Source organism: Euprymna scolopes, chromosome 35 (genome assembly GCF_053919585.1).
Source record: "Euprymna scolopes isolate OS-2025 chromosome 35, ASM5391958v1, whole genome shotgun sequence".
NCBI classification, from domain to species: domain Eukaryota; kingdom Metazoa; phylum Mollusca; class Cephalopoda; order Sepiida; family Sepiolidae; genus Euprymna; species Euprymna scolopes.
Genome location: NC_136516.1, coordinates 30,958,156 through 30,978,921, shown reverse-complemented (window position 1 = coordinate 30,978,921; position 20,766 = coordinate 30,958,156). Strand labels below are relative to the sequence as shown.

At 32.7% G+C, this 20,766-nt stretch overlaps 1 protein-coding gene across 1 annotated transcript in view; it reads right to left on the bottom strand.

Moving 5' to 3' along the window:
• LOC145259788 (ethanolamine-phosphate cytidylyltransferase-like) overlaps positions 1-20,766 on the bottom strand; it is a 90,845-nt gene that overhangs the window by 51,466 nt on the left and 18,613 nt on the right. The window contains exons 2-4 of the mRNA XM_080117552.1: positions 12,291-12,333; positions 6,966-7,011; positions 2,157-2,242 (exon numbers count right to left, since the gene is read on the bottom strand). Of these exons, the coding sequence (XP_079973678.1) occupies positions 2,157-2,242; positions 6,966-7,011; positions 12,291-12,333 (175 nt within the window). The remainder of the gene's footprint in view (positions 1-2,156; positions 2,243-6,965; positions 7,012-12,290; positions 12,334-20,766) is intronic.

Sequence of the window (20,766 nt, the reverse complement as noted above, 5' to 3'; positions counted from 1 at the left end):
AAGGCAAGGCGCTGTATGTACTGCGAGGTAAAATACTAGGTTGAGAAACTGGCGCAGTCTATCCTCCTCTCAAGGGTAGATGGGATTCTTTTAAGCCATGGTAGGCAACCCATCTAGTGATGGTGTCACGAGAAAAAATACCCTTGATAGCCCTAACGAAGCATCAAGTATTCAGCTACCGACAAGATTTGAATTACACTACAAACTCATGTAGGGAGTTCAATCTCGACTACGGCTGCGTGCTGGAGACAACTCTTATTTCGTTCAATTTAAAATGAATTCTGTGCTGATTTTGCTTTTTAGGTAATCATTTAAAAATGTTCCATGTTAGCAGCTATCTAGGCCGGACTAAGTAATATTAAAAGTAAATTGTTGACAAGTGTTCTGGAAGAATGGTGGGATCTTTCTACCGCTCCAGTAGATATCTCACTACTGATGCAATTCTCTATCTACATAAAAGCCAAGTATGTCCAGGGATGGATTATTGTTGCCACATCTGGGCAGGAGCTGCTAGAAGCAGCTTATCCTGCCTTGACAGAGTACAAAATACACTTTGTAACTTAGTGGGGGATGCCCTTTTCTCTTCCCTGCAACCTCTTTCCCCACAGAAGGGATGTTGCGAGCCTGTTTGTTTTATTATTTCCACGGCAAGTGCTCGTCTGACGAGCTCCACTCTCTGCCCCCCCCCTCACCAATCTTTCTCAAAAAACACCCGTCTAGCTGAAACCACTGTCAATAACTTTCCCCACTCTTTAACTGTGCCTAAATCGAAACATATGTTCCATGAACAATGTTTCTTTCTTAGAACTGTACGCCTGTGAAACTCTTCCGTTAACAACAACTGCTATGATATCCCATTGATTATTGTACACTCAATAACCCTTATCCTTGAGTGGCCTCAAGGCCATGATAAGTGGGGACTCCTATATATATAAAAAAAAATATGTAGTAGGTGGAACCCAAGAAATTACTTGTAAATTATCTGTCGATCTTTCTATATCTCTATGTGTGTTATCAATATATCTATTGATCGGGAGAGAGATGACGTGTCTTGCATTGGAGACCAAGAAGAACCCAACAAGCCAAAAGAAACTCACTTTCCATTTTCTTTTGCAAACGCCTGGGAAATGAATAAAAAAAAAAAAAAAAAAAAAAAAAAAAAAAAAAAAACACAATGCATCATTTTTGGAGTGAAATATATTTCATCCAACCGTTTTCTAGCTTCCTTCCAGGACAGGTAAAATTTTCAAGGACGCATGAAAAAAAAAAAAGGTCACATGAACACACGCATATAAATGTAGAATGAAAACGAGTATGTACACAATTAAGGGTTCAAATAGTGAAGAAGCACGATAGACATTTAGTGACACGTACACACATTCAGATAGCGTCACATACATACGCAGTATGTCCATTCAATGTATATGCACACACTTAAACCCCACAACATAACACATGTACAGTATTTCCAATAACATGGCATGATATTAACAAATGATAATTATCAAGCAAAAATTGAGTTTTGCTAAATTGGCCTAAGATTTTCAAAGAAAATATTTACCTTCCTTGTTACTATTCAAACTCTTCGGTTTCTTTTTTAAACATTTTCGGATTTCACTATTATAATGAAGAAGGGACACATTTTTTTTTTAATTTAATTACTACTGGCCTGGGTGCTCGGTGTTGCCCAGATGTTTGGAGATGTGTGTTGAGCAAAAAAAAAAAAAAAAGTGATAGTAGGCAGGCTAAAACCCATACCACGAAGGAGGAAAATAACGTGACCCCACCTCCCAAAAAAAACGTGACGTCTTTGCCGTTGCGTCCATCACCAAACTGGAAGTGGCAAAGGTTTAAATTAAGGCTAGTCAATCGAAAATATTGGCAAAAAAAAAGCGATCTTTCCTTGTAGAAAAGTGCCCAGTTGAGGGTGAGAAATTAATGTTTTTAGCCAATCTTTCGATATTTGTCGTCCGAAGTGTCGAGCTTCAAAACGATCCCAATCTCGTGAAAATCCGTCACCTCTGTCGAAAGTTTTACTCATACAAACATACATACAAACATTTAAACAGACAGGTGAGATTCATATAATAGATTTTCAAAAATCCTTTTCTGTGAAAGAAATGAGTAAATAATAAAGTAAATAAATTGATACTTACTTCATCGACCCACTTGATAGCACGAACCATCTTGTAACGTTCTTTTTCACTGAAGACAGGGGGCCCCTTGTGTTTTGCAATTTCATCTAAAAATAATTTTAAATACATTATTTTAAACTTTAGTCAATAATGAGATGTAGTTTGCTTGAAGCATTGTGTGATATATATATATATATATATTTATTTATATAGACAAATATTACGCAGTTGCTACACTGAACATGCTAATGTTTCGGACAATTGGTAGGCAAGAACCAAAAGTCCCCGCCAGGCGATGTAATAGAGCTAATGTGCCACTGAATGCATCTGGTTCTCAAATGGAAGAAATGAGATATTTTTTTTATTTATAAAAATAAAATGTTAACATGCTAAATTTTAACAAGAGGGGTGGTAGGTTAAGTGACATTTTAGACTCCAAACACAGAAAGCAATAGGGGGAAAGAGAACGTCAAGACTTAACAGGATAAAGAGGAGGAATAAAAAGGAAAAAACGAAAAAAACACACACACACATATATATATATATGCGCCAACCTCTTTCTTTTCTTCTATATGTTTCCTCTATGTTAGACAAAACTCGTAATTTTGACAGGTTAACTTCCAACCCTTAATCAAAGCTCATTTCAAATGTTTTCACCCCCACCTCCCATTACTTATGGGAATGTAATCATGCTAACCCCTTTTCCTGTTCTTTTTTCTTCTTTTTCCTTTCCGAAAATTGACACGACCAAATTACACATCTCACTGCAATGTTTTCCCCAAAAGTAATTTTCCTAAGAAAAAGAATAAAATTATCTGCTATAATTGTGGACGACCCAATCATAAGTTTCCAATGGCGATATAAAAGCTCAAGAGTGGATTCCATCAAAAACTTTCAAGAACAACATCATTTCTATTCAGATGTAAATTTGGCAATACGACAAATCGTAAAAATCTTCTTGTAGACTGTGGTGCTACAACACACATTATCACCAAGGAATCTGATTTTATTAATTTTGATTCAAACCTTAACCCACAGAGTCATTTTGTTGAACTGGCCGGTGGTAGTCAAATAAATGATACAGTCTTGAAAAGAGCTGATGCTAAAATATCACTAAAAAATAATAAAGTCGAAATTTGGAACTGTATTTTTAAAAATGCTTTTTTCATACCTACATTTAAGCAAGACATATTTTCCGTACAGATCGCCATCAAACAAGGCACAAATATAAAGTTTAGCCATAACAAGTCAAAATTGGTATACCCAAATGAAACTGTATTTGACATTAAAAAAAATGGCAGACTATATTCTTTAAAAGTATGGTTCCCTCAAAAACTACCGTCACGACTTGGAAACCTGGCATAAATTTTTGGGACACTGCAATACAGCTGATATGAAAAAATTACCAAATGTAGTTGAAGGCATGAAAATAATACCTTCAGACAATCTCCCAAATTGTGATGTTTGTCCACAGGGAAAATAGCAAAATATATAAGCAAAATATCAGACAAAAAGGCCACAAAAATTCTCACTTATGCACTGTGACTTGGCAGGCCCAATAAGCTGATGTGAATAGACAAATTCAGGTATGCATTAAATTTTGTTGATTATTCAGGTTTAATTATAGTTTATTTCTTAAAAAACAAATCCTCGCCACTAAGAAATATTTGGCCGAGATTGCCCCATATGGCTCAGTTAAATGTATTCTCTCAGACAATGGAAGTGAATTTACTAGTAAAGAGTTTGAGCTTCTATTAATTAACCATCGTATTAAACAAGAGAAATCAACGCCGTATTCCTCATTTCAAAATGGCACCACTGAAAGAGCATAGTGGACCCTTTTTGAGATGGCAAGATGTCTACTTATCGAATTATGGCTTATGGACGTATGCTTTAATGGCGGCGGCATATATCAGAAATATATTGTTCAATAAAAGATTGGGCAAAACACTGTATAAAAACCCAAATTGAACCAGTCCTGGATATGACCTAAAACTATATCCGATGGTGAGGCCCCACCTTGCGGGCCTTGGGAGTGTGGAGCCACCCTTTAATTGCCATTGCTCCCAGGTCCACTGACCCGGAGTGGTAGTACCTGTTAGGGTCCCAACTATGGGTTAAATAGAATACAACTTAAAAAAACAAATATACTCCATTAAAAATCGTTTCTCAAAATAACTAGATTCGGCATTAAATAACCTGAAAAAGGTTGATATGACGTAAAACAAAAACAACCAACCAACCAAATTGAACCGAATGCATGTATTTGATCAAATTGCTTTGCATTTATAGAAAATACCCATAAACTAAATATCAAAAGCAAAAAAGGTATTTTTATAGGTTACGATAAAAGCAGCCCAGCTTAATCTATTTTTTGGGCCAAAATACCATAAAAAAAGTTAGATTGTAAAATTCAATGAGACATTTAATTTAGAAAATGATGAAGCAGTGGACAAAAAACGTGAGGAAATATTACCTAGTATTTTCATTGATAATGACGAAAATTGCAGTAAATCTATTGACATAAATATTAACCCGACACGTCGATATCCGATAAGGGGTCGAAAAAGGCCAACTTTCTTAAGAATTGAAAAGCTACAGAACTATGCAATGGATTACTGTTACTTATTAAAAAGCACACCAGCAGAAAGTTATAATGAGGTAATTCAGAAAATCACCAAGAATGGAAAAAAGTTATGAAATCCGAATTGAAAGCAAATCTGAAAATAATGCATATGAAATGATGGCAAAACCAAAGGATAAGAATGTAATTTCTTCTCGCTGGGTTATCTAAAAAAAAAAAAAAAAAAAAATATCTGGCAGCGAAACCAGATCTAAGTAAAAAAGAACAATAGTAATTCATTGTGATAACCAGATTAGTATCTTATTAGCAAATAATTTTATGATCCATCAAAGGTCGAAACATATTGATATCAGATATCATAAGGAATGAAATTCGTAGAAAATCTATTACGCTGAATCCTCTAACATCTGAGAATAATATAGCCGACATTTTCACTAAACCTATAAAAAAGATAAGATTAAAACATTTTATCGCTGAACTTTTTGGAATTTAGTCATGAATAAATCTATTTTCAGAAACCCAAAATGAAAAGTCGAAACCACAAAAAAAAAAATAAATAAATAAAAAATAAAATAACAGACTGTAAATTGTCCTGGGTACGACGCTAAACTATGACATTTTTTTTTCTCGTCTTCCTAACCAAATTAACAAACTAAAATATTTAACAATGTTTCGGAGTTTAACAAAAAAAAAAAAAAAAAAAAAAAAAATTTGTATATTTGAAAAAATGTATATATCTCTATTTCAATGTATATATATTTGAAAAGTATGTATATGTCTGTATTTGTGTATATATATATTTGAAAAGTATCTATATATAAAAATATATATTTTTATATGTATTAAAAACTTAATGTAATTAAAAACAGCTTCTTTTTGCGCACATTGTATCAATATATTATTTTTTTGACCAATGAGAAGAAAAATTCCAAAAATAAAATAAAAGAAAAAGAAAATAAAATTTTTTAAATTTTTTTTATTTATTTATTTTTTCACTATCAAACCAAATTGAGTTCGAAAGGACATTTTCATTACATCAAAAAGGGGTGCACATTAAAATGTTTTTGATTAATAATGAGGTTATAACCCCAATGATTTTGGTGATCTTATTTATAACTACTGTTACGACAATCAACCAATAAAAAGCCTCCAACCTTATAATAAAAATATCGAATTTTGGATTAAAGTCAGTTCGCTGTCAACCTCCATCTTGAAACAACTGAATTGTGACTACATTGATTCTTCACCGCCATCTTTGTTACTAAGAATTACTCAACACTCGAGATCGTGACTGCATTGATTCTTCGTCGATTTGATTTACTATCACCATCTTTGTTCAACATAATGTCTCAACACTTAACATAGTGTCAGCTTCAATTGAACTGCTCTGTTTACTTTTGGCAGCCGTGTAACTCTCACTTGTCTTATTTTGTCTCTTAGTCCTCACATTCCAGGAGCAATGTTTCTGACAAAGAGGGAAGAATTGCTGTTTTCTATGTCAGAATCTATTCCATCTAACACTTATCGTTGACAAGTTTTTGACCTTGAAGTAGAATTTTTTTTTCAATTTATTTTTTTAGCTCCTTACATCAAGTGGCTTCATGCCTTATCTGGAGCGATTTACTGAGGACTGAACCTTCAACCTCCAGAAGAGTGTAATTTACAACTGAATTTCACCAAATATTTCATCCATTGCACCTTGCGGACAAATCACATATGAATTATCATTTCTCATCTTAAAAATTCAGAAACATTAATAAACAAAATGTTCATAAAACAAAAATAATCTATATATCTATAAAAGTGAACGTGTCTGTGTATCTGTGTATCTGTGTGTGTGTGTGTGTGTGTGTGTGTGTGTGTGTGTGTGTGTGTGTACATTTCCTTACACAATAGTGTCAATTTTAAGTTTACAGACTCGAAATTTGATATACAGGGTACTGAGATTTGGGAAAAATCGATGTGATCGGTTTTCAGCCAGAAATTTGACCTTTGAGAACTCTACCAAACTCCTCCGACAATTTTGGGTCTAAACACTTGAAATTTTAGATATAGGTTCCTTGGACATGGATCTAACTTAATAACTTGATTTGAGCCCAAAACAATAGATTTTAAGGGGTCATAATAGGGGTCAAAGTTAAAAAAATTGACTGCTTTTTTTTTTTTTGCTCAACATACACCTCCAAATATCCGGGCAATGCCGGGCACCCATGCTAGTAAATAAATAAAAATAAATTAAGACTTACCATCAGAATGAACGCCGACAATTAAATAGTTGCCCATCTGTTTCGCCTGAAGGAGAAAATGAAATAGCTGTACAAGAATTGACCACAGCAAGTATTTCAATCAAGATAAAGTGGTGCTTATGTAGTGGGAGAATCTACAATGCTTGCATACAATGTCTTTCTTGGCTTCTCTTTCAATTCTACCTGTCTATCTATCCATCTATCCAACTATCAAACTATGCAAAGGGCAATTGAAAAGTCGCTCCTTATATACCTATAAAGAGGATTTTTTTTCTTTGCTCTGATATTAAAAGCCTACTTTTTTTATTTAAAAATTATTAAAATGAACTTTTAAATATACTCAGTCATGGATATGTATACAACTACATGAAGGTTAACTAATTTGCATATTCCTTTGAAAAACGAGGATACTTTCAGGTATGAGTAGTCTTCTAGTTCGATAGAGGGAACCTACCTTCTTTGCAGCAACCTTTGCAATATCCTCAATGTATTTGTTCCAATTCATATTTCCCGTGAATCTTAGATTGTCGTCATCATCATCATATTTGGTTTGTCTGTTTTTACACCAGACGTACGTTGGGTGGCTTTTTGAAATTGACATCGAAATTAACCTATCTCTGACCAGGTTTTTATTTATCCCTCAGGTCCATTTTTTATAACTTCATCCTACGTTTCCTACAGGAACCGAACGTGCTACTTTTAAAATTTATTCTCCTGCACACATTTCTCTATATTGTCCAGATTTAATCTTTTTTTGAGGTCATCAGAACTAAGTCTAAGAATCACAACACACATCCATCATTCTCATCTCTTCAAGCAATACATGTCCTCAACCCTCATTGGCCAAATTTCACTTCTGAACATCATCATACTGCATACACGTCTAATAGATAGATTGTTCTGTTGGTAATGCTCTGCTGGTTTGTAATTGCAGAAGTTTCCTAAACTTAATACATCCACTAACCCCTGCAACCATGCTAGCACCTGCTCTATCCTATGTTCCAATGGTATCACCAAGGTAGTAAAACTTCTCAACAACCTCAATAGCTTCGCAATCCATATTTACTTTCTTCATATCAGAATTCTTATCCGTCTCCATTATCGTACAATTCTCATATACAAACCGGTTACCACCTCTCAACCAGCCAGTAATTCCACTGCACTTTTTGTGTATCCAATGCTTCTAAAAACCACAAAAAAGTTGAATTGCATCCGACTTCCTTTCCACAAACTGAGCAGGACGAACTTTATTCTTTTGGGGAGCTACTCACCGAAACCTCTTTTTCATCTCCAGAACTTATACAAATTAGCACCGAAAACTCCTCTTAAATTCCACATGGCTTTCAATTCAAAAGAGACAGATTTTTAATTCAAATTTCAAACGACTTGTACCTTGTACTTGTTTTGGCATTGGGCCAAATTTTAAATTAAATGTTGAATGGAGAAAAATAACATGAGACTGATATGAATATATGTAACGAGAGTCTAAAAGACAGGTTTAGATCTGATGACCTCAGAGGAAGATTAAATCTGAATAGTATAGGGAAATGTGCGTAGGGGAGTAGACTTTGATGGTATGGTCTGAGCTCCAATCTCTGGTCTTACCTTGCCAATCTTTCACGATAAACACCTGTCTAGCTGAAACTACTGTCAATAATTTTCCCCACTCTTTATCTGTGCCAAAATCAAAACGTAGATTCCATGAACAAAGCTTCTTTTTTAGAACTGCACGCCTGTGGAACTCTCTACCATTTGCCTGCTTTCCACCTGACTACAACTTGGATGTCTTCAAGTCCAACATAAACAAATTCCTGATGAACTGCCCCCTTAGGTAAGACACTATCAAATCTCCAATACTAACGATTATTACAATACTATACCATTGATTACTGTACATGCAATAACCCTTGTCCCGGAGTGGCTTCCGGGCCTTGATAAGTGGTGACCTCCATGTAAAAAAAAAAAAAAAAAATATGGTCACGGTGAAAGTAAATAAAGAATAGTTGAAATAGCAGATTAAGCTCACAGAGAAAGACCAACGAAAACATAGAAGGAAGTGATAAAAATGGATCTGAAAGATAAATAAAGACTTGGCCAGAGATAGGTTAGTTTGGAAGTCAATTTCTTAAAGCTGTCAAACGCATGCCAGCATGTAAAACAGACATCAAATCAGATGATGATGGTGATGATGAACAGTCAATTTAAAGTTAATTTTTGGCTTGACTTAAAATTTATCAAATATTACAATTCATTTATACGCTTAAGCCAAAGAAAAAAAAAAAAAAAATCAGAATCTTTTTTACCATAATACTAAAAAAATTTTTTAATTAAAAATAAAAAAAGATCCTAAAAATATTGTAATCTAATCGATATAATATTTTGTTTGTTTCTTCCTTAGTTAGTCTGTACTTAAAGCTTTCAAAAAGGCCAAGTACAATTTTTTAAAAGGCCAAATTCACCAAATTTGGCAACCTTAGACAAGAATATGCGAGTGAGTAGCCACGTTTTCAAATATTATAATAATAGCAATGTCACACCATTTTTTTTTTCTTTAAATCGAATGAACTCAAATCAAGCATTACTGAAAAGCACATAAAGAAATATTAGCTTTAGTTTTTTTTTAAATTGGTCCATTAGAACTGGAGTTATGACTATTCAAAGTATCAAAAAAGTGTGTGGTTCACTGGATATTTTGCCTCAAGTCAGTCCTATTCAAATGAATATAAGCTTATGGCTGAAAATGGGACAAAATTTGCACAATTTACAGACTTAATCTTCCTCTGAGGTCATCAGATCTAAGCCTGTCTTTTAGACTCTCGTTACATATATTCATATCAGTCTCATATTATTTTTCTCCATGCAACATTTAATTTAAAATTTGGCCCAATGCCAAAAAGCTGTAAATTCAGATCTTTTTAAAGGTGTTATAATGAAATTTTGAACATATCATAATACCATAAAGGTTCAGTTGGCTATACTTACTACCATCTCAAGTCCAAATTCTCAAAATTTGGCAACCCTAGACAAGAATATGAGAGTGACTTCCCTTTGATTTCAAATATCATAATAGTATATGTTCGTTATTGTAATGGTGTGAGAAAGGAACTCAGTAATTTCGATGGACAGCAGTTCTTTACCGAAGAATTCAACAGAATATTACGTTTAAAAAGAGAGAGAGAGAGAGAGAGAGAAGTTTCAGAAGAAAGAGATAAAAAACATAAATAAAAAGAACATGATCTTCCAAGAAGTGCTCGATTGAAGGAATAAATTAAAGATCGTCTCTTACAATGTGATTTTATTATTTGTATTGAACTATGTAGCACAATATTACTTTCTGTATATTTATTAGTATTTATTAATTTATCTCATTTGGGTTAGTTATATATTTAAAATACAATGGACATTATTTTTATAGAAATGTTCATAAACTCATTTGCTGTGTGTTATTGGTTTTTCTGTCAAAAAAAAAAAAAATAAATAAATAAATAAAAAAATAATTTTTTTCACTATCAAGAAAAATATCAGCTTCATCAAAACATTTGATTAAAAATATTTTTCATTCCACGGAATTTCCACAGGTCCTGCTAGTTATAAATTAAAGAGTTAGGGACGAAATAAAGATTAAATTTATCATTAATAATGCTAAAAGTGATTAATATACTTCTTTTCTGTGAACATGAGTAAAAAATTTCAGAACACTAATTTATTTTAAATCAATGGTTGATTGGTTGTTTTACGGCATATCAACCCTTTTCAGGTTATTTAATGCCAAATCCAGTGATTTTGAAGAACAATTTTTTAATAGAATATATATATATATATTTTTTCATATTGGTTACTATTTAACCCATAGTTGGGACCCTAACAAGTACTACCATTCTGGGTCAGAGTGGACCTGGGAACAATGGCAAAGGGTGGCTCCACACTCCCCAAAGCCTGAAAGCTGGGGACTGACCATCGGATATAGTTTAAAGTCATATCCAGGACCATTAAAATCAATGAACCAAACATATTTTATTATATTACTAGCAGGTCTGTCCACATTGTCTGGGGCCATAAAAAAATTACAGTATGTGTAACATCTTTATATTAAAACTTTTATGTTCTTTAAACAATAGATGACACTGCAAATGGCTGAAAAACAAACTCTCACCCTGATGAAAACTGACCAAGTTGATCCTAAAGAATGGAAAATTCACCATATTCCCTCTGCTTCACGTTTTGTTATCAAGTAAGAACTTTGACTTACTTGCAGTTTCATCAAATACTTCTGTAAGCAAAATCCGATCCCGCATTTTGCTAATTCCTACCCTCTGATGAGAAGGAAAATATTTCTTTGAAACTCCACGGATTAAGGACTATCCACTTATTGAATGTTTCCTTTTCAGATTAAATATGTTTTTAACTCTTTTTCAAAGTGTTTTTTTTAACATGTTTTATTAACTATTTGCTCTTATATATATATATATATATATATATATATATATATATATATATATATATATATATATATATATTATTATTATTATTATTATTATTAATCCAAGGCAACATTGATCAATATCCCAACTCTGGGTGACGTGCCTGAATTTTTGAGATGAGGATTGGTTGTTTGTATTATTTGAATTCATCGGACTACTATTCTCATCTTGATTTTTAACAACGTTTCAGTCAATGTAACCTCTGACCTTCTTCAGGTGTATCTTGTTGAACTCAGGAATGTTTCTGTCGAACTCTAGAATTTGAACGGAATTTCGAGCGGAACCCTTTAGTTACTTCACGAGGGTAGCATGCTTTTGTTCCATCAGCCATGACTGGATAGAGGTCCTAAGTAATTCGCAATTGTATTTTTCGGTCGCCCACACTGAGGATTGAACCTTCAGGAGAAGATCACTTTTACAATTGATTTTTCCAATTACTCTAACCACTGTGCCACGGATACTTGCGTCCAAATTCCTGAATTCGACAGAAACATGCCTGAGTTCGACAAGATACACCAGAAGAAGGTCGGAGGTCACATCGATCGAAACATTGTAAAAATCACACTCACGATGAGAACAGTAGTCCAATGAATCAAAATAATACGACCAACTCTAGGTGTTTGACTTTAGTTGGATACACACCTGCCCTTTATATAGTAAATCTTTATTTGGGATAATGTCTTTTATTAATAACCTCCTTTTAAATATTGATGGATGTATAGCTAACCTATTGTAAAGATAGATATTGGCAAACAGGAACCATTTTAGACAAGGGGCTATGGAGGGGTCATGTTTTATCTATTTTTTCATAGATTATGAGATTTAATAAAAATTAAACGCTTACCTGTCTAATAGCATTTGCATGTCCAAAATGGACCATGTCAAAACTGAAATAAAAAAGGAATGGAACAGAAGATTATTATGCAATATATATATATATATATCTCACATGTACATTTGTAAACAAATATATACTTACAACATATATATTTGAGGAAGTTATGCCACAATTAAGTTCAATAAAAATAGACTTACACTTTCAGAACACATTAAACATTCTAAATTCACTTCTGTAACATTGTTCTATTGCTGCATCACACAGGTTTCATTGAATGGCATTGATATAACAAACAAACGATCAGAGTGCTTCGGAGAAAAAAAATTTTTTTTTTTTTTTCATGGATTGAAAAGGATAAGTAATCTTAAAATGAATTAGAAACTTTCAGAAAATATTAAAAAACACCTAAAAAACCTACCGGATATATAAAAAAAAGTACACTTATATTTAGACCCCATAAGGAGACCAAATCTGTACATGGTGCCATATTTCATTTAAGTCTCGGATGATTTGTTCGGTACATTCATGCCATCCAACGAAACATGTGTAAGGAGGAAAAGAAATAAAGAAAAAGTCCAAAAGTAGAACAAAGAAGGAGAATATAAAATTGTGCAAGGGCAAAATCTGTTGAAAAAGGTTTGCGATCTTTGCAATAAAAGATTAAATTATATCTTTATTCACAGACCTGAAAGAGATTAATTCTGGTCGAAATAAACTATTGTTTTTATGCATTGTCTTTTGTTATTTCGGATGTTGAATAGAGTTCATAATATTGAATTATGTCATTTTTTATGTTTTTTTTTATCTCCATATAATAATTTGATATTAAATGAACTTTTCTCGATTATGATTGAACCCGTAACAATAAAAATTCAATTCGACATATTATGTCATGTAATCTACAAATTTATTTTTTTAAGAATTGAAAGCTAAGTCCTTTCATGAAATAAAAATGGATTTTGGGTTAGAATATAGCAAAAAAAATGGATTTTGGGTTAGAATATAGCAAAAAAAAAAAAAAAAAAAAAAAGAAAAGAAAGAAAAAGAAAAAGGAAAGGAAAAAAAGGAGGAAAATGGAGAGAAAAAGGAGAAAAAAGAAAAAGGGGAGATAAAGGAAAAAAAGGAAAAAGGGAAAGGAAAAAGGAAAAAAGGAAGAAAAAAGAAAGAAAAGACAGGCAAAAGAGAAAGAAAAAAAATAGAAAAAGATAAAAAAAAAAGAAAAAAGCGAAAAAAGAAAAAAAGCGAAAAAAGAAAAGAAAAAAAGGAAAAAAAGAAAAAAGGAAGAAAGAGAAAAAAAGAAAAAAGGAAGAAAGAGAAAAAAAGAGAAAAAGAAAGAGAAAAAAAAGAAAGAGGAAAAAAAGAAAGAGGAAAAAAAGAAAGAGGAAAAAAGAGGAAAAAAGAAAGAGGAAAAAAGAAAAAAAAGGAGGAAAAAAGAGGAAAAAAAGAAAGGAGAAAAAAAAAGAAAGGAGGAAAAAAAAGAAAGGAGGAAAAAAAAGAAAGGAGGAAAAAAAGAGGAAAAAAAGAAAGGAGGAAAAAAGGAGGAAAAAAAGAAAGGAGGAAAAAAAAGGAAAAAAGGAAAAAAGGAAAAAAAGGAAAAAAAGGAAAAAGGAAAAAGGAAAAAGGAAAAAGGAAAAAAGGAAAAAGGAAAAAAGGAAAAAGGAAAAAAGGAAAAAGGAAAAAGGAAAAAAGGAAAAAGGAAAAAAGGAAAAAAGGAAAAAGGAAAAAAGGAAAAAGGAAAAAAGGAAAAAAGGAAAAAAGGAAAAAGGAAAAAAGGAAAAAAAGGAAAAAAAGGAAAAAGGAAAAAAAGGAAAAAGGAAAAAAAGGAAAAAGGAAAAAAAGGAAAAAGGAAAAAAAGGAAAAAGGAAAAAAAGGAAAAAGGAAAAAAAGGAAAAAGGAAAAAAAGGAAAAAGGAAAAAAAGGAAAAAGGAAAAAAAAAGGAAAAAGGAAAAAAAGGAAAAAAAAGGAAAAAAAAGGAAAAAAAAGGAAAAAAAGGAAAAAAAGGAAAAAAAGGAAAAAAGAAAGGAAGGATACAAAGGAAAAGGGAAGAAAAAAGAAAGAAAAGAAAGACAAAAGAGAAAGAAAAAAAAGAAAATAGGAAGAAAAAAGATAAAGGGAAAAAAGAAAACAAGAAAAAAAAAGGAGAAAAGAAAAGAAAAAAAAGAAAAAAGGAAAATAAAGAAAAAAGAAAAGAAAAAAGGAAGAAAGAGAAAAAAAGAAAAAAAAGACAAAGAGAAAAAAGAAAAAAGAGAAAGAGAGAAAAAAGAAAAAAGAAAGAAGAAAAAAAGAAAAAAGAAAAGAAAAAAAAAGAAAAAAGCGGATTAAAATAAAAATTTATTCCATACACGGCACATGGCCATTGAGACATAATGGGACCATACCTACAGGAATACTCTAAGTAGGGAGTTGAGCAGTAAGAAGTTTGTTCACATAACATTTATATTTCTGCATGTTAGTACAAGCAGGAAAAGGAGGGAATTTTAAAGTCTAGCAGTCCGAGGGAAAAACTATTAGAGCAGAAGGCTCTTTGACGTCGGAGGAGCTCTACATTGAAGGCGCGGAATTTTGCTGCTAGTCTGGTTAGTCAGAGGTGTTTAAGTTGAGGGGGAGACCAAGTGCTAAGAGTTCGTTGGAGCACATTCCATTAAAGTACTTGCAGAAGATGGCAGCGATGGGACAGAATTTGATTTGACAGTTTGGGATCTGTTAAATTGGAAACCTTTTTTGAATGCTGTCCAATATGGAGACTGGTGGTCACAAGAAACAATAAAAATGGAATTAAGGAAAGTTTGAATCATAAAGTTTGAACCCGTGATATAAAGTGCTAAGAAATAATCAGTTCTAAGTGATAATCTTCTGAAGGTTCAATCCTCAGTGGGGCCACTACTAAAAAAAATATAATTAAGGATTAAAGTCTCCTACTTCTATGGCGGACAGAACGAGAACAATATAAATTTATTGGATTAAATAGCGGTTCCAATCCTGTACAAAACTCTCTCCTATGAGAGAGACAGACAGACAGACAGACACACATACACAAAGAGCTTTGCTTTATCGCAAATGATAATTGTCAATGTCACTTACCACAGTACTCAACCAAAGAAGCAGGGGAAATTTAGGTATGTATATATGTTTATATATTTGTATGTATGTGATTCACTCCTAAACTAATTAACCGATCATTATGAATTTTGGAACAACTGCTAGGCATAGAGGGTGGTAATGTGAGCTATATTTAGTTTAATTTAGTCTTGTGTAAAAGGAGTAAAAAGAGGATGGAAACCCTCCACAAGAATTCAAACAAATCCAAATTTGGTGAAATTTTAGCAACAAGTATTAGACATAAGTTGGTAAGTATTCCCCAATTTTCAATTTGTTTGTAGCATTGTAAAGAGTTTTAGGGCGCATAATATGGACACAACTTCACATTTGAAAACACAAATATTTCAGATTTGCATTGAATTTGATCCACAGTTATTACCTAGCGATTCAGCAAAATGTCATGAATTTCAATTTCTTCTTAAGACTACTGTGTGACTACTATCAATTAGGGGCATTCATATTGGGGAGTTGTGCAGCAAGAGTTTTGTTCACATTACATTTAGACTTCTGCACGTCGGTACAGTCAGTGGAAAAAAGAGAGTGAATCCTAAGTTGTTTGGATGCATGCCCATCAAAAACTACTTGTAACTTATAGCTAATCTAATGCCAATTGTTTGCTTTTTCATACTAGGTGCTCGACTGGGCTCCAATCTCCAGTTCCTCCTTGTAAAACATTCACAGCAAGAACTCGTCTAGCTACCGCAATTACAAAGAACTTTCCTTTCTTCATCTGTATCTCTAAAAATCAAGCAGAGCTCTCATGAAACGAGGACTTCCCATCTGTGGGATCCATTATAACAGGACTTCTTCCCAGTTGACTACAACATGGTCGTCTTCAAGTCCAATATTAACAAATACTTATATATATATAACGTCACCACTTAGCTAGGCCAGAAACTACAAGAGGATCAGGGTTAATGTGATTATTATGGCCTGCGCTCAGTCTTAAGAGATAATGGGTACTTACTGTAAAGTTGCTTGTTGTAACATGCAATTGTAAAGCAAGTGTTGCACAATAACCAACCACACCAATCTTGATACAGATAAGGAAAGTTCTTTGCAGTGGTGGTAGCTAGACGTGTTTTTGCTGTGAATATATATATATACATATATATATATACACACACACACAAAACCAATAACAACAAGAAAGAATAACTTTATATTTGTATTTTTTCGCATATTACAATTGTTTCGACATAAACCAGAGAGATGGTGGTAATCACTGCCTGTGTAGTTATAACAGAATGAAAATGTGTCAAAATACGTACAACCTTTTTACTTTTTCAAACATATCTCATGAGATGTAACTATGAAGGTTTTTAAATAATATAAAATTTAAAATTGTCTGGTTTATGTCGAATCAATTGTAATATCCGAAAACATACAAATATGAAGTTATTCCTTCTGATTGTTTTTGGTTTTTGCCAGTGTGTGTGTATATATATATATATATATATATGTGTGTGTGTGTGCGCTCCATTAGCGAAATGTTAATCATGTTGCTTACTATTTGAGTTAATTCACATGGCTTAAATTCTTATTGATATATATATATATATATATATATATATATATATATATATACATACACACATTACCATTGGTTAATTGATTTTAAATATATTTGACCTTTGGAATAATCTCTTAAAATTATATATATATATATATATATATATATATATATATATATATAAGCTGACTGTGTGTGTGTGTGTGTGTGTGAGGTCAGAATAGGCTCCTATATGGTTGACTATTATAGAAAACTGATCACATATAATGATAGATGTATCGAGACACAGGAATGGGTATGCTTGATCTGGCATAATGATGGTTCATTATAATTGTGGTGTCTGCGTTCGCGCCTGGTCTACAAAGTATGGAAATAAAAAATTTAAAAATAAAAAACGGTTGCAAGTGTTTTTGATATAGATGTATATAATAATACTTTTATAAGTAGGTTTTAACATTAATAGGGATGGTATAATAAAATTGTGGGGTCTGCGTTCGCCCCTGGCCTCCATAGAATGGAAATAGACACAAACTTTAATAAAGACTTTTCATATCTATCTGCGTAAGTATACTTTGATAATTATGTTTCAGTTTGAAGAAATATGGTATAATAAAATTATGGGGTGTTCGTTCGCGCCTGACCTCCATAGAATGGAAATATGTCACAAAGTTTCACAAGGTTTTTTAATATAGATCCACAGAATATTGTGATAAGTGTCTCAGTGTGAACAGGTATGATATAATAAATTATGGGGTTTATCTATTTTATTTTTACTTTCATCATATTTTGCTTTGGTTTTGATACCCCCGAATTCGAAGCTACCTCTTTACACCCCTTCCTTTTCATAACCTATCATACTTTCATAAATCAGAGTCCATTTTCTATAGGCTGTTTTTGAACACAGTTAATGACGGGTACTTTTGCTAGTGTATACACACATATATATATATATATATATATATATATATATATATATATAAATTCGAATTCCTGTCTGTTCACAATTTGAGATATTAAATTTTTTATTCATGAGAAAAAAAAAATACAATTGGGAAAATGAACAAAAAATGTAGGCACAAGGCCAACTCAAAAAGAAGCAGGGATGGTGAGGTTGGTTGGTCCATTGGAAATTTTAAATGATTTCTCTCTCGGCCAGAATCTTTTATCGTAGTTTCCCTTTTAAATTTGTATTTATGTGTGTGTGTGGGGGGGGGGTGTTCCTACTTAAACCCAATTTTAAAACATTTTTTTATACCAAAACACAATTTGAGATATTAAATCCTTTATTCAGGCAAAAATTGACATGAACAAAAAAAGCACAAAGCCAACTCAAAAGTGGGGAAAATGGGAGTCATTGATCATCCTTGTCACTCTAGAACTAAACAGAAGTTTCTCTGAGCTAGGATCTTCTTTCACCATAATACCGCATTCACCCTTCTACTTAGAACTCAATTGTTTAAAACATTTTTTATTTACATGTAAAAACAAAAAGATAATAATGATGATACAATAATTCATTTGTGTCGAGGATGGGGGAAGGAAAAATACAAGAAGTGGTTAGTAGAGCCCTCCCAACCCTGTCTAGTTGAGAGACCACCCGTTCCACTTCGGTTTGTAAAGGAACCTGAGCTCCTGCAGGCCAGTCTCTAAGTGGAGGTGCTCTATAGATGGGACGAAATGGAGAAAGAAAATCTTTGGGGGAGAGATTGAGGGGGGGGGGTGTAGTGATTGATTTCTTTCTCTCCAAGATAAGTGAAATTTAGAGAGAGGCTTGAAAAGAAAAAAATTGCAGTTAGGAGGGGGTGGGGATCTTGGAGGCTTCCTAATTGGGGAGGGATAGAGCACTCACTCAGCTGGCTAAGAGGCCAAAGATAAAGTTACACTTGATGGAACTGCCCGTTCCACACCTAGGCGGGGAACACGTATTCAAATTTGGCTCCCTTTCATACACAGACTTGCTACATGTATCCATCTTCTGCCAAATTCCGCGTGATGCAGCCTTCTTCTATCACATCTGATCTTAATTCATAGTTGGTGTTTAAAGAAAGCGATCAGATCCTGATCAGAAAAAGACAACACATTTCAGTTTTTATCTTTTTTAATTTGTCTTATTTATATTTAAGGTTGTCTGTCCATTCCACCTTTTTTTTTTTTTTTTGCAAACTACTGAACCGATCTGGCTGAAATTTTGTATGGATGTTTGTTATGATAAGGTGAAGCAAACTAAGTATTATGGTATCTGTTCAATGAACAGTTAAGGATTAATAGGGATTAGTATTTAATGCAAAAATGAGCACAAATTTAATCGTGTTCAACCATAGATTTGGTATTAAACACTCATTCTAAATCAACAGGCTATAACTTTTGCCCGTTTTAATATGCAAAAAATTTACTGTGCTATATATATATATATATATATATAATAGTAAAACAGGATTGGAATCTCAATATAAATTTAGAGAATATCACCATAAATATTAATAACATACGGAGAGAGGGAAAGAGAGGAGGAAGAAAGAGAGTCGAAAAGAGAGGAAGGAGAAAGAAGAGTAATATATATATATATATATATATATATATATATATATATATATATATACATACACACACACACACACACACATGAGCAAGAGAGGGGGGACACTCAAATAGAGAAGAAAAAAAAACTAATTTGGAATTTTGTCTTTTTTATTTTTTTTAAAATAACTTGGTTTGAGAACTCACTTTTTTCCTGATTCAACTAACTCTAACCAGAGCTCATTAGTTGACCCAGCGGGTCACCCCCTCCCCCAACATTGTTTTTAATTAAATCTGTGACATTCAATACTTTTTAATATTCTGTAGGCTATTATCTGCAACTTGTTGAAGGATCAATATTGAACAACAGTTATCTCTCTCTCCTTTGAAGAGAAATTCCGCTCTGTTTAAGGAATAACTATTTCAGAAGAACAATCCCCACAAAAAAAAAAAAAAAAAAAAAAAATCAACAGTTTCAATGTAATTCATATTGATCAAAGAATATAACAGCTTTATAGATAAATACACAATGAAAAACATGGGAGAGAGTAGGTTTGTTGTGGTTGTTGCTAATACTACTTCTTACTACCGTTGCTTTAAGTGCTTAATATTGTATTTAAGAAAAAAAGAGGAAAAGGTTCCATGTTCCACCACACCCAAAATAAAATTTAATCAACTCTCTGCCCTGCCCAGAGGCCACACCTTCTTTGAAATACTACATTACTAGTTCAAATAAAAAAAAATATAATAGCATGAAATAAAAAGGAAATTTTAAAAGTCCTACTCAAGTACGAAATTAAATCTACCAGAATGCATTCCGGTTTATTCGTAAACATGTCGGTCATTTTAATCTTTTGATAATAGTTGAAAAGCAAAAGGTATTTTAGATATGTAACAACATGAAATAAAAAGGTATTATAAACACCCCAACCTCCCCATGCTAAGAACGGTGTTCGGAATAAACAACAGCACAACATTTTTAAACTTCATACAGAACCATCTTGAATTTTTAATATGGCGGCACATATTTTCAAAATGGCCGCCATTGATAAATAGTTTTCACTGTTAGTCATCACATCCCAAACCATCAGACCATGATCGGCAAAGCTTTTTTTTTTTCTATTTTTTTTCGAATTAGACATGCTTATAGATTTTCAAAAGAAAACTTGATTGGGGTTTATTTTTGTAGATTACGGCAGACTGATTCTTTGATTCTAGACCGTAACAAAATATCTCTGGTATTTTATTTGAAGTCTTGTTGACATGTTGTACATTGTTGCTCAGTGTATAGTGACGTCTCTCTTTTTTTTTTTCTTCCTTTCCTATTGTTGCTGAGCCTTCGTTATAGTTTAA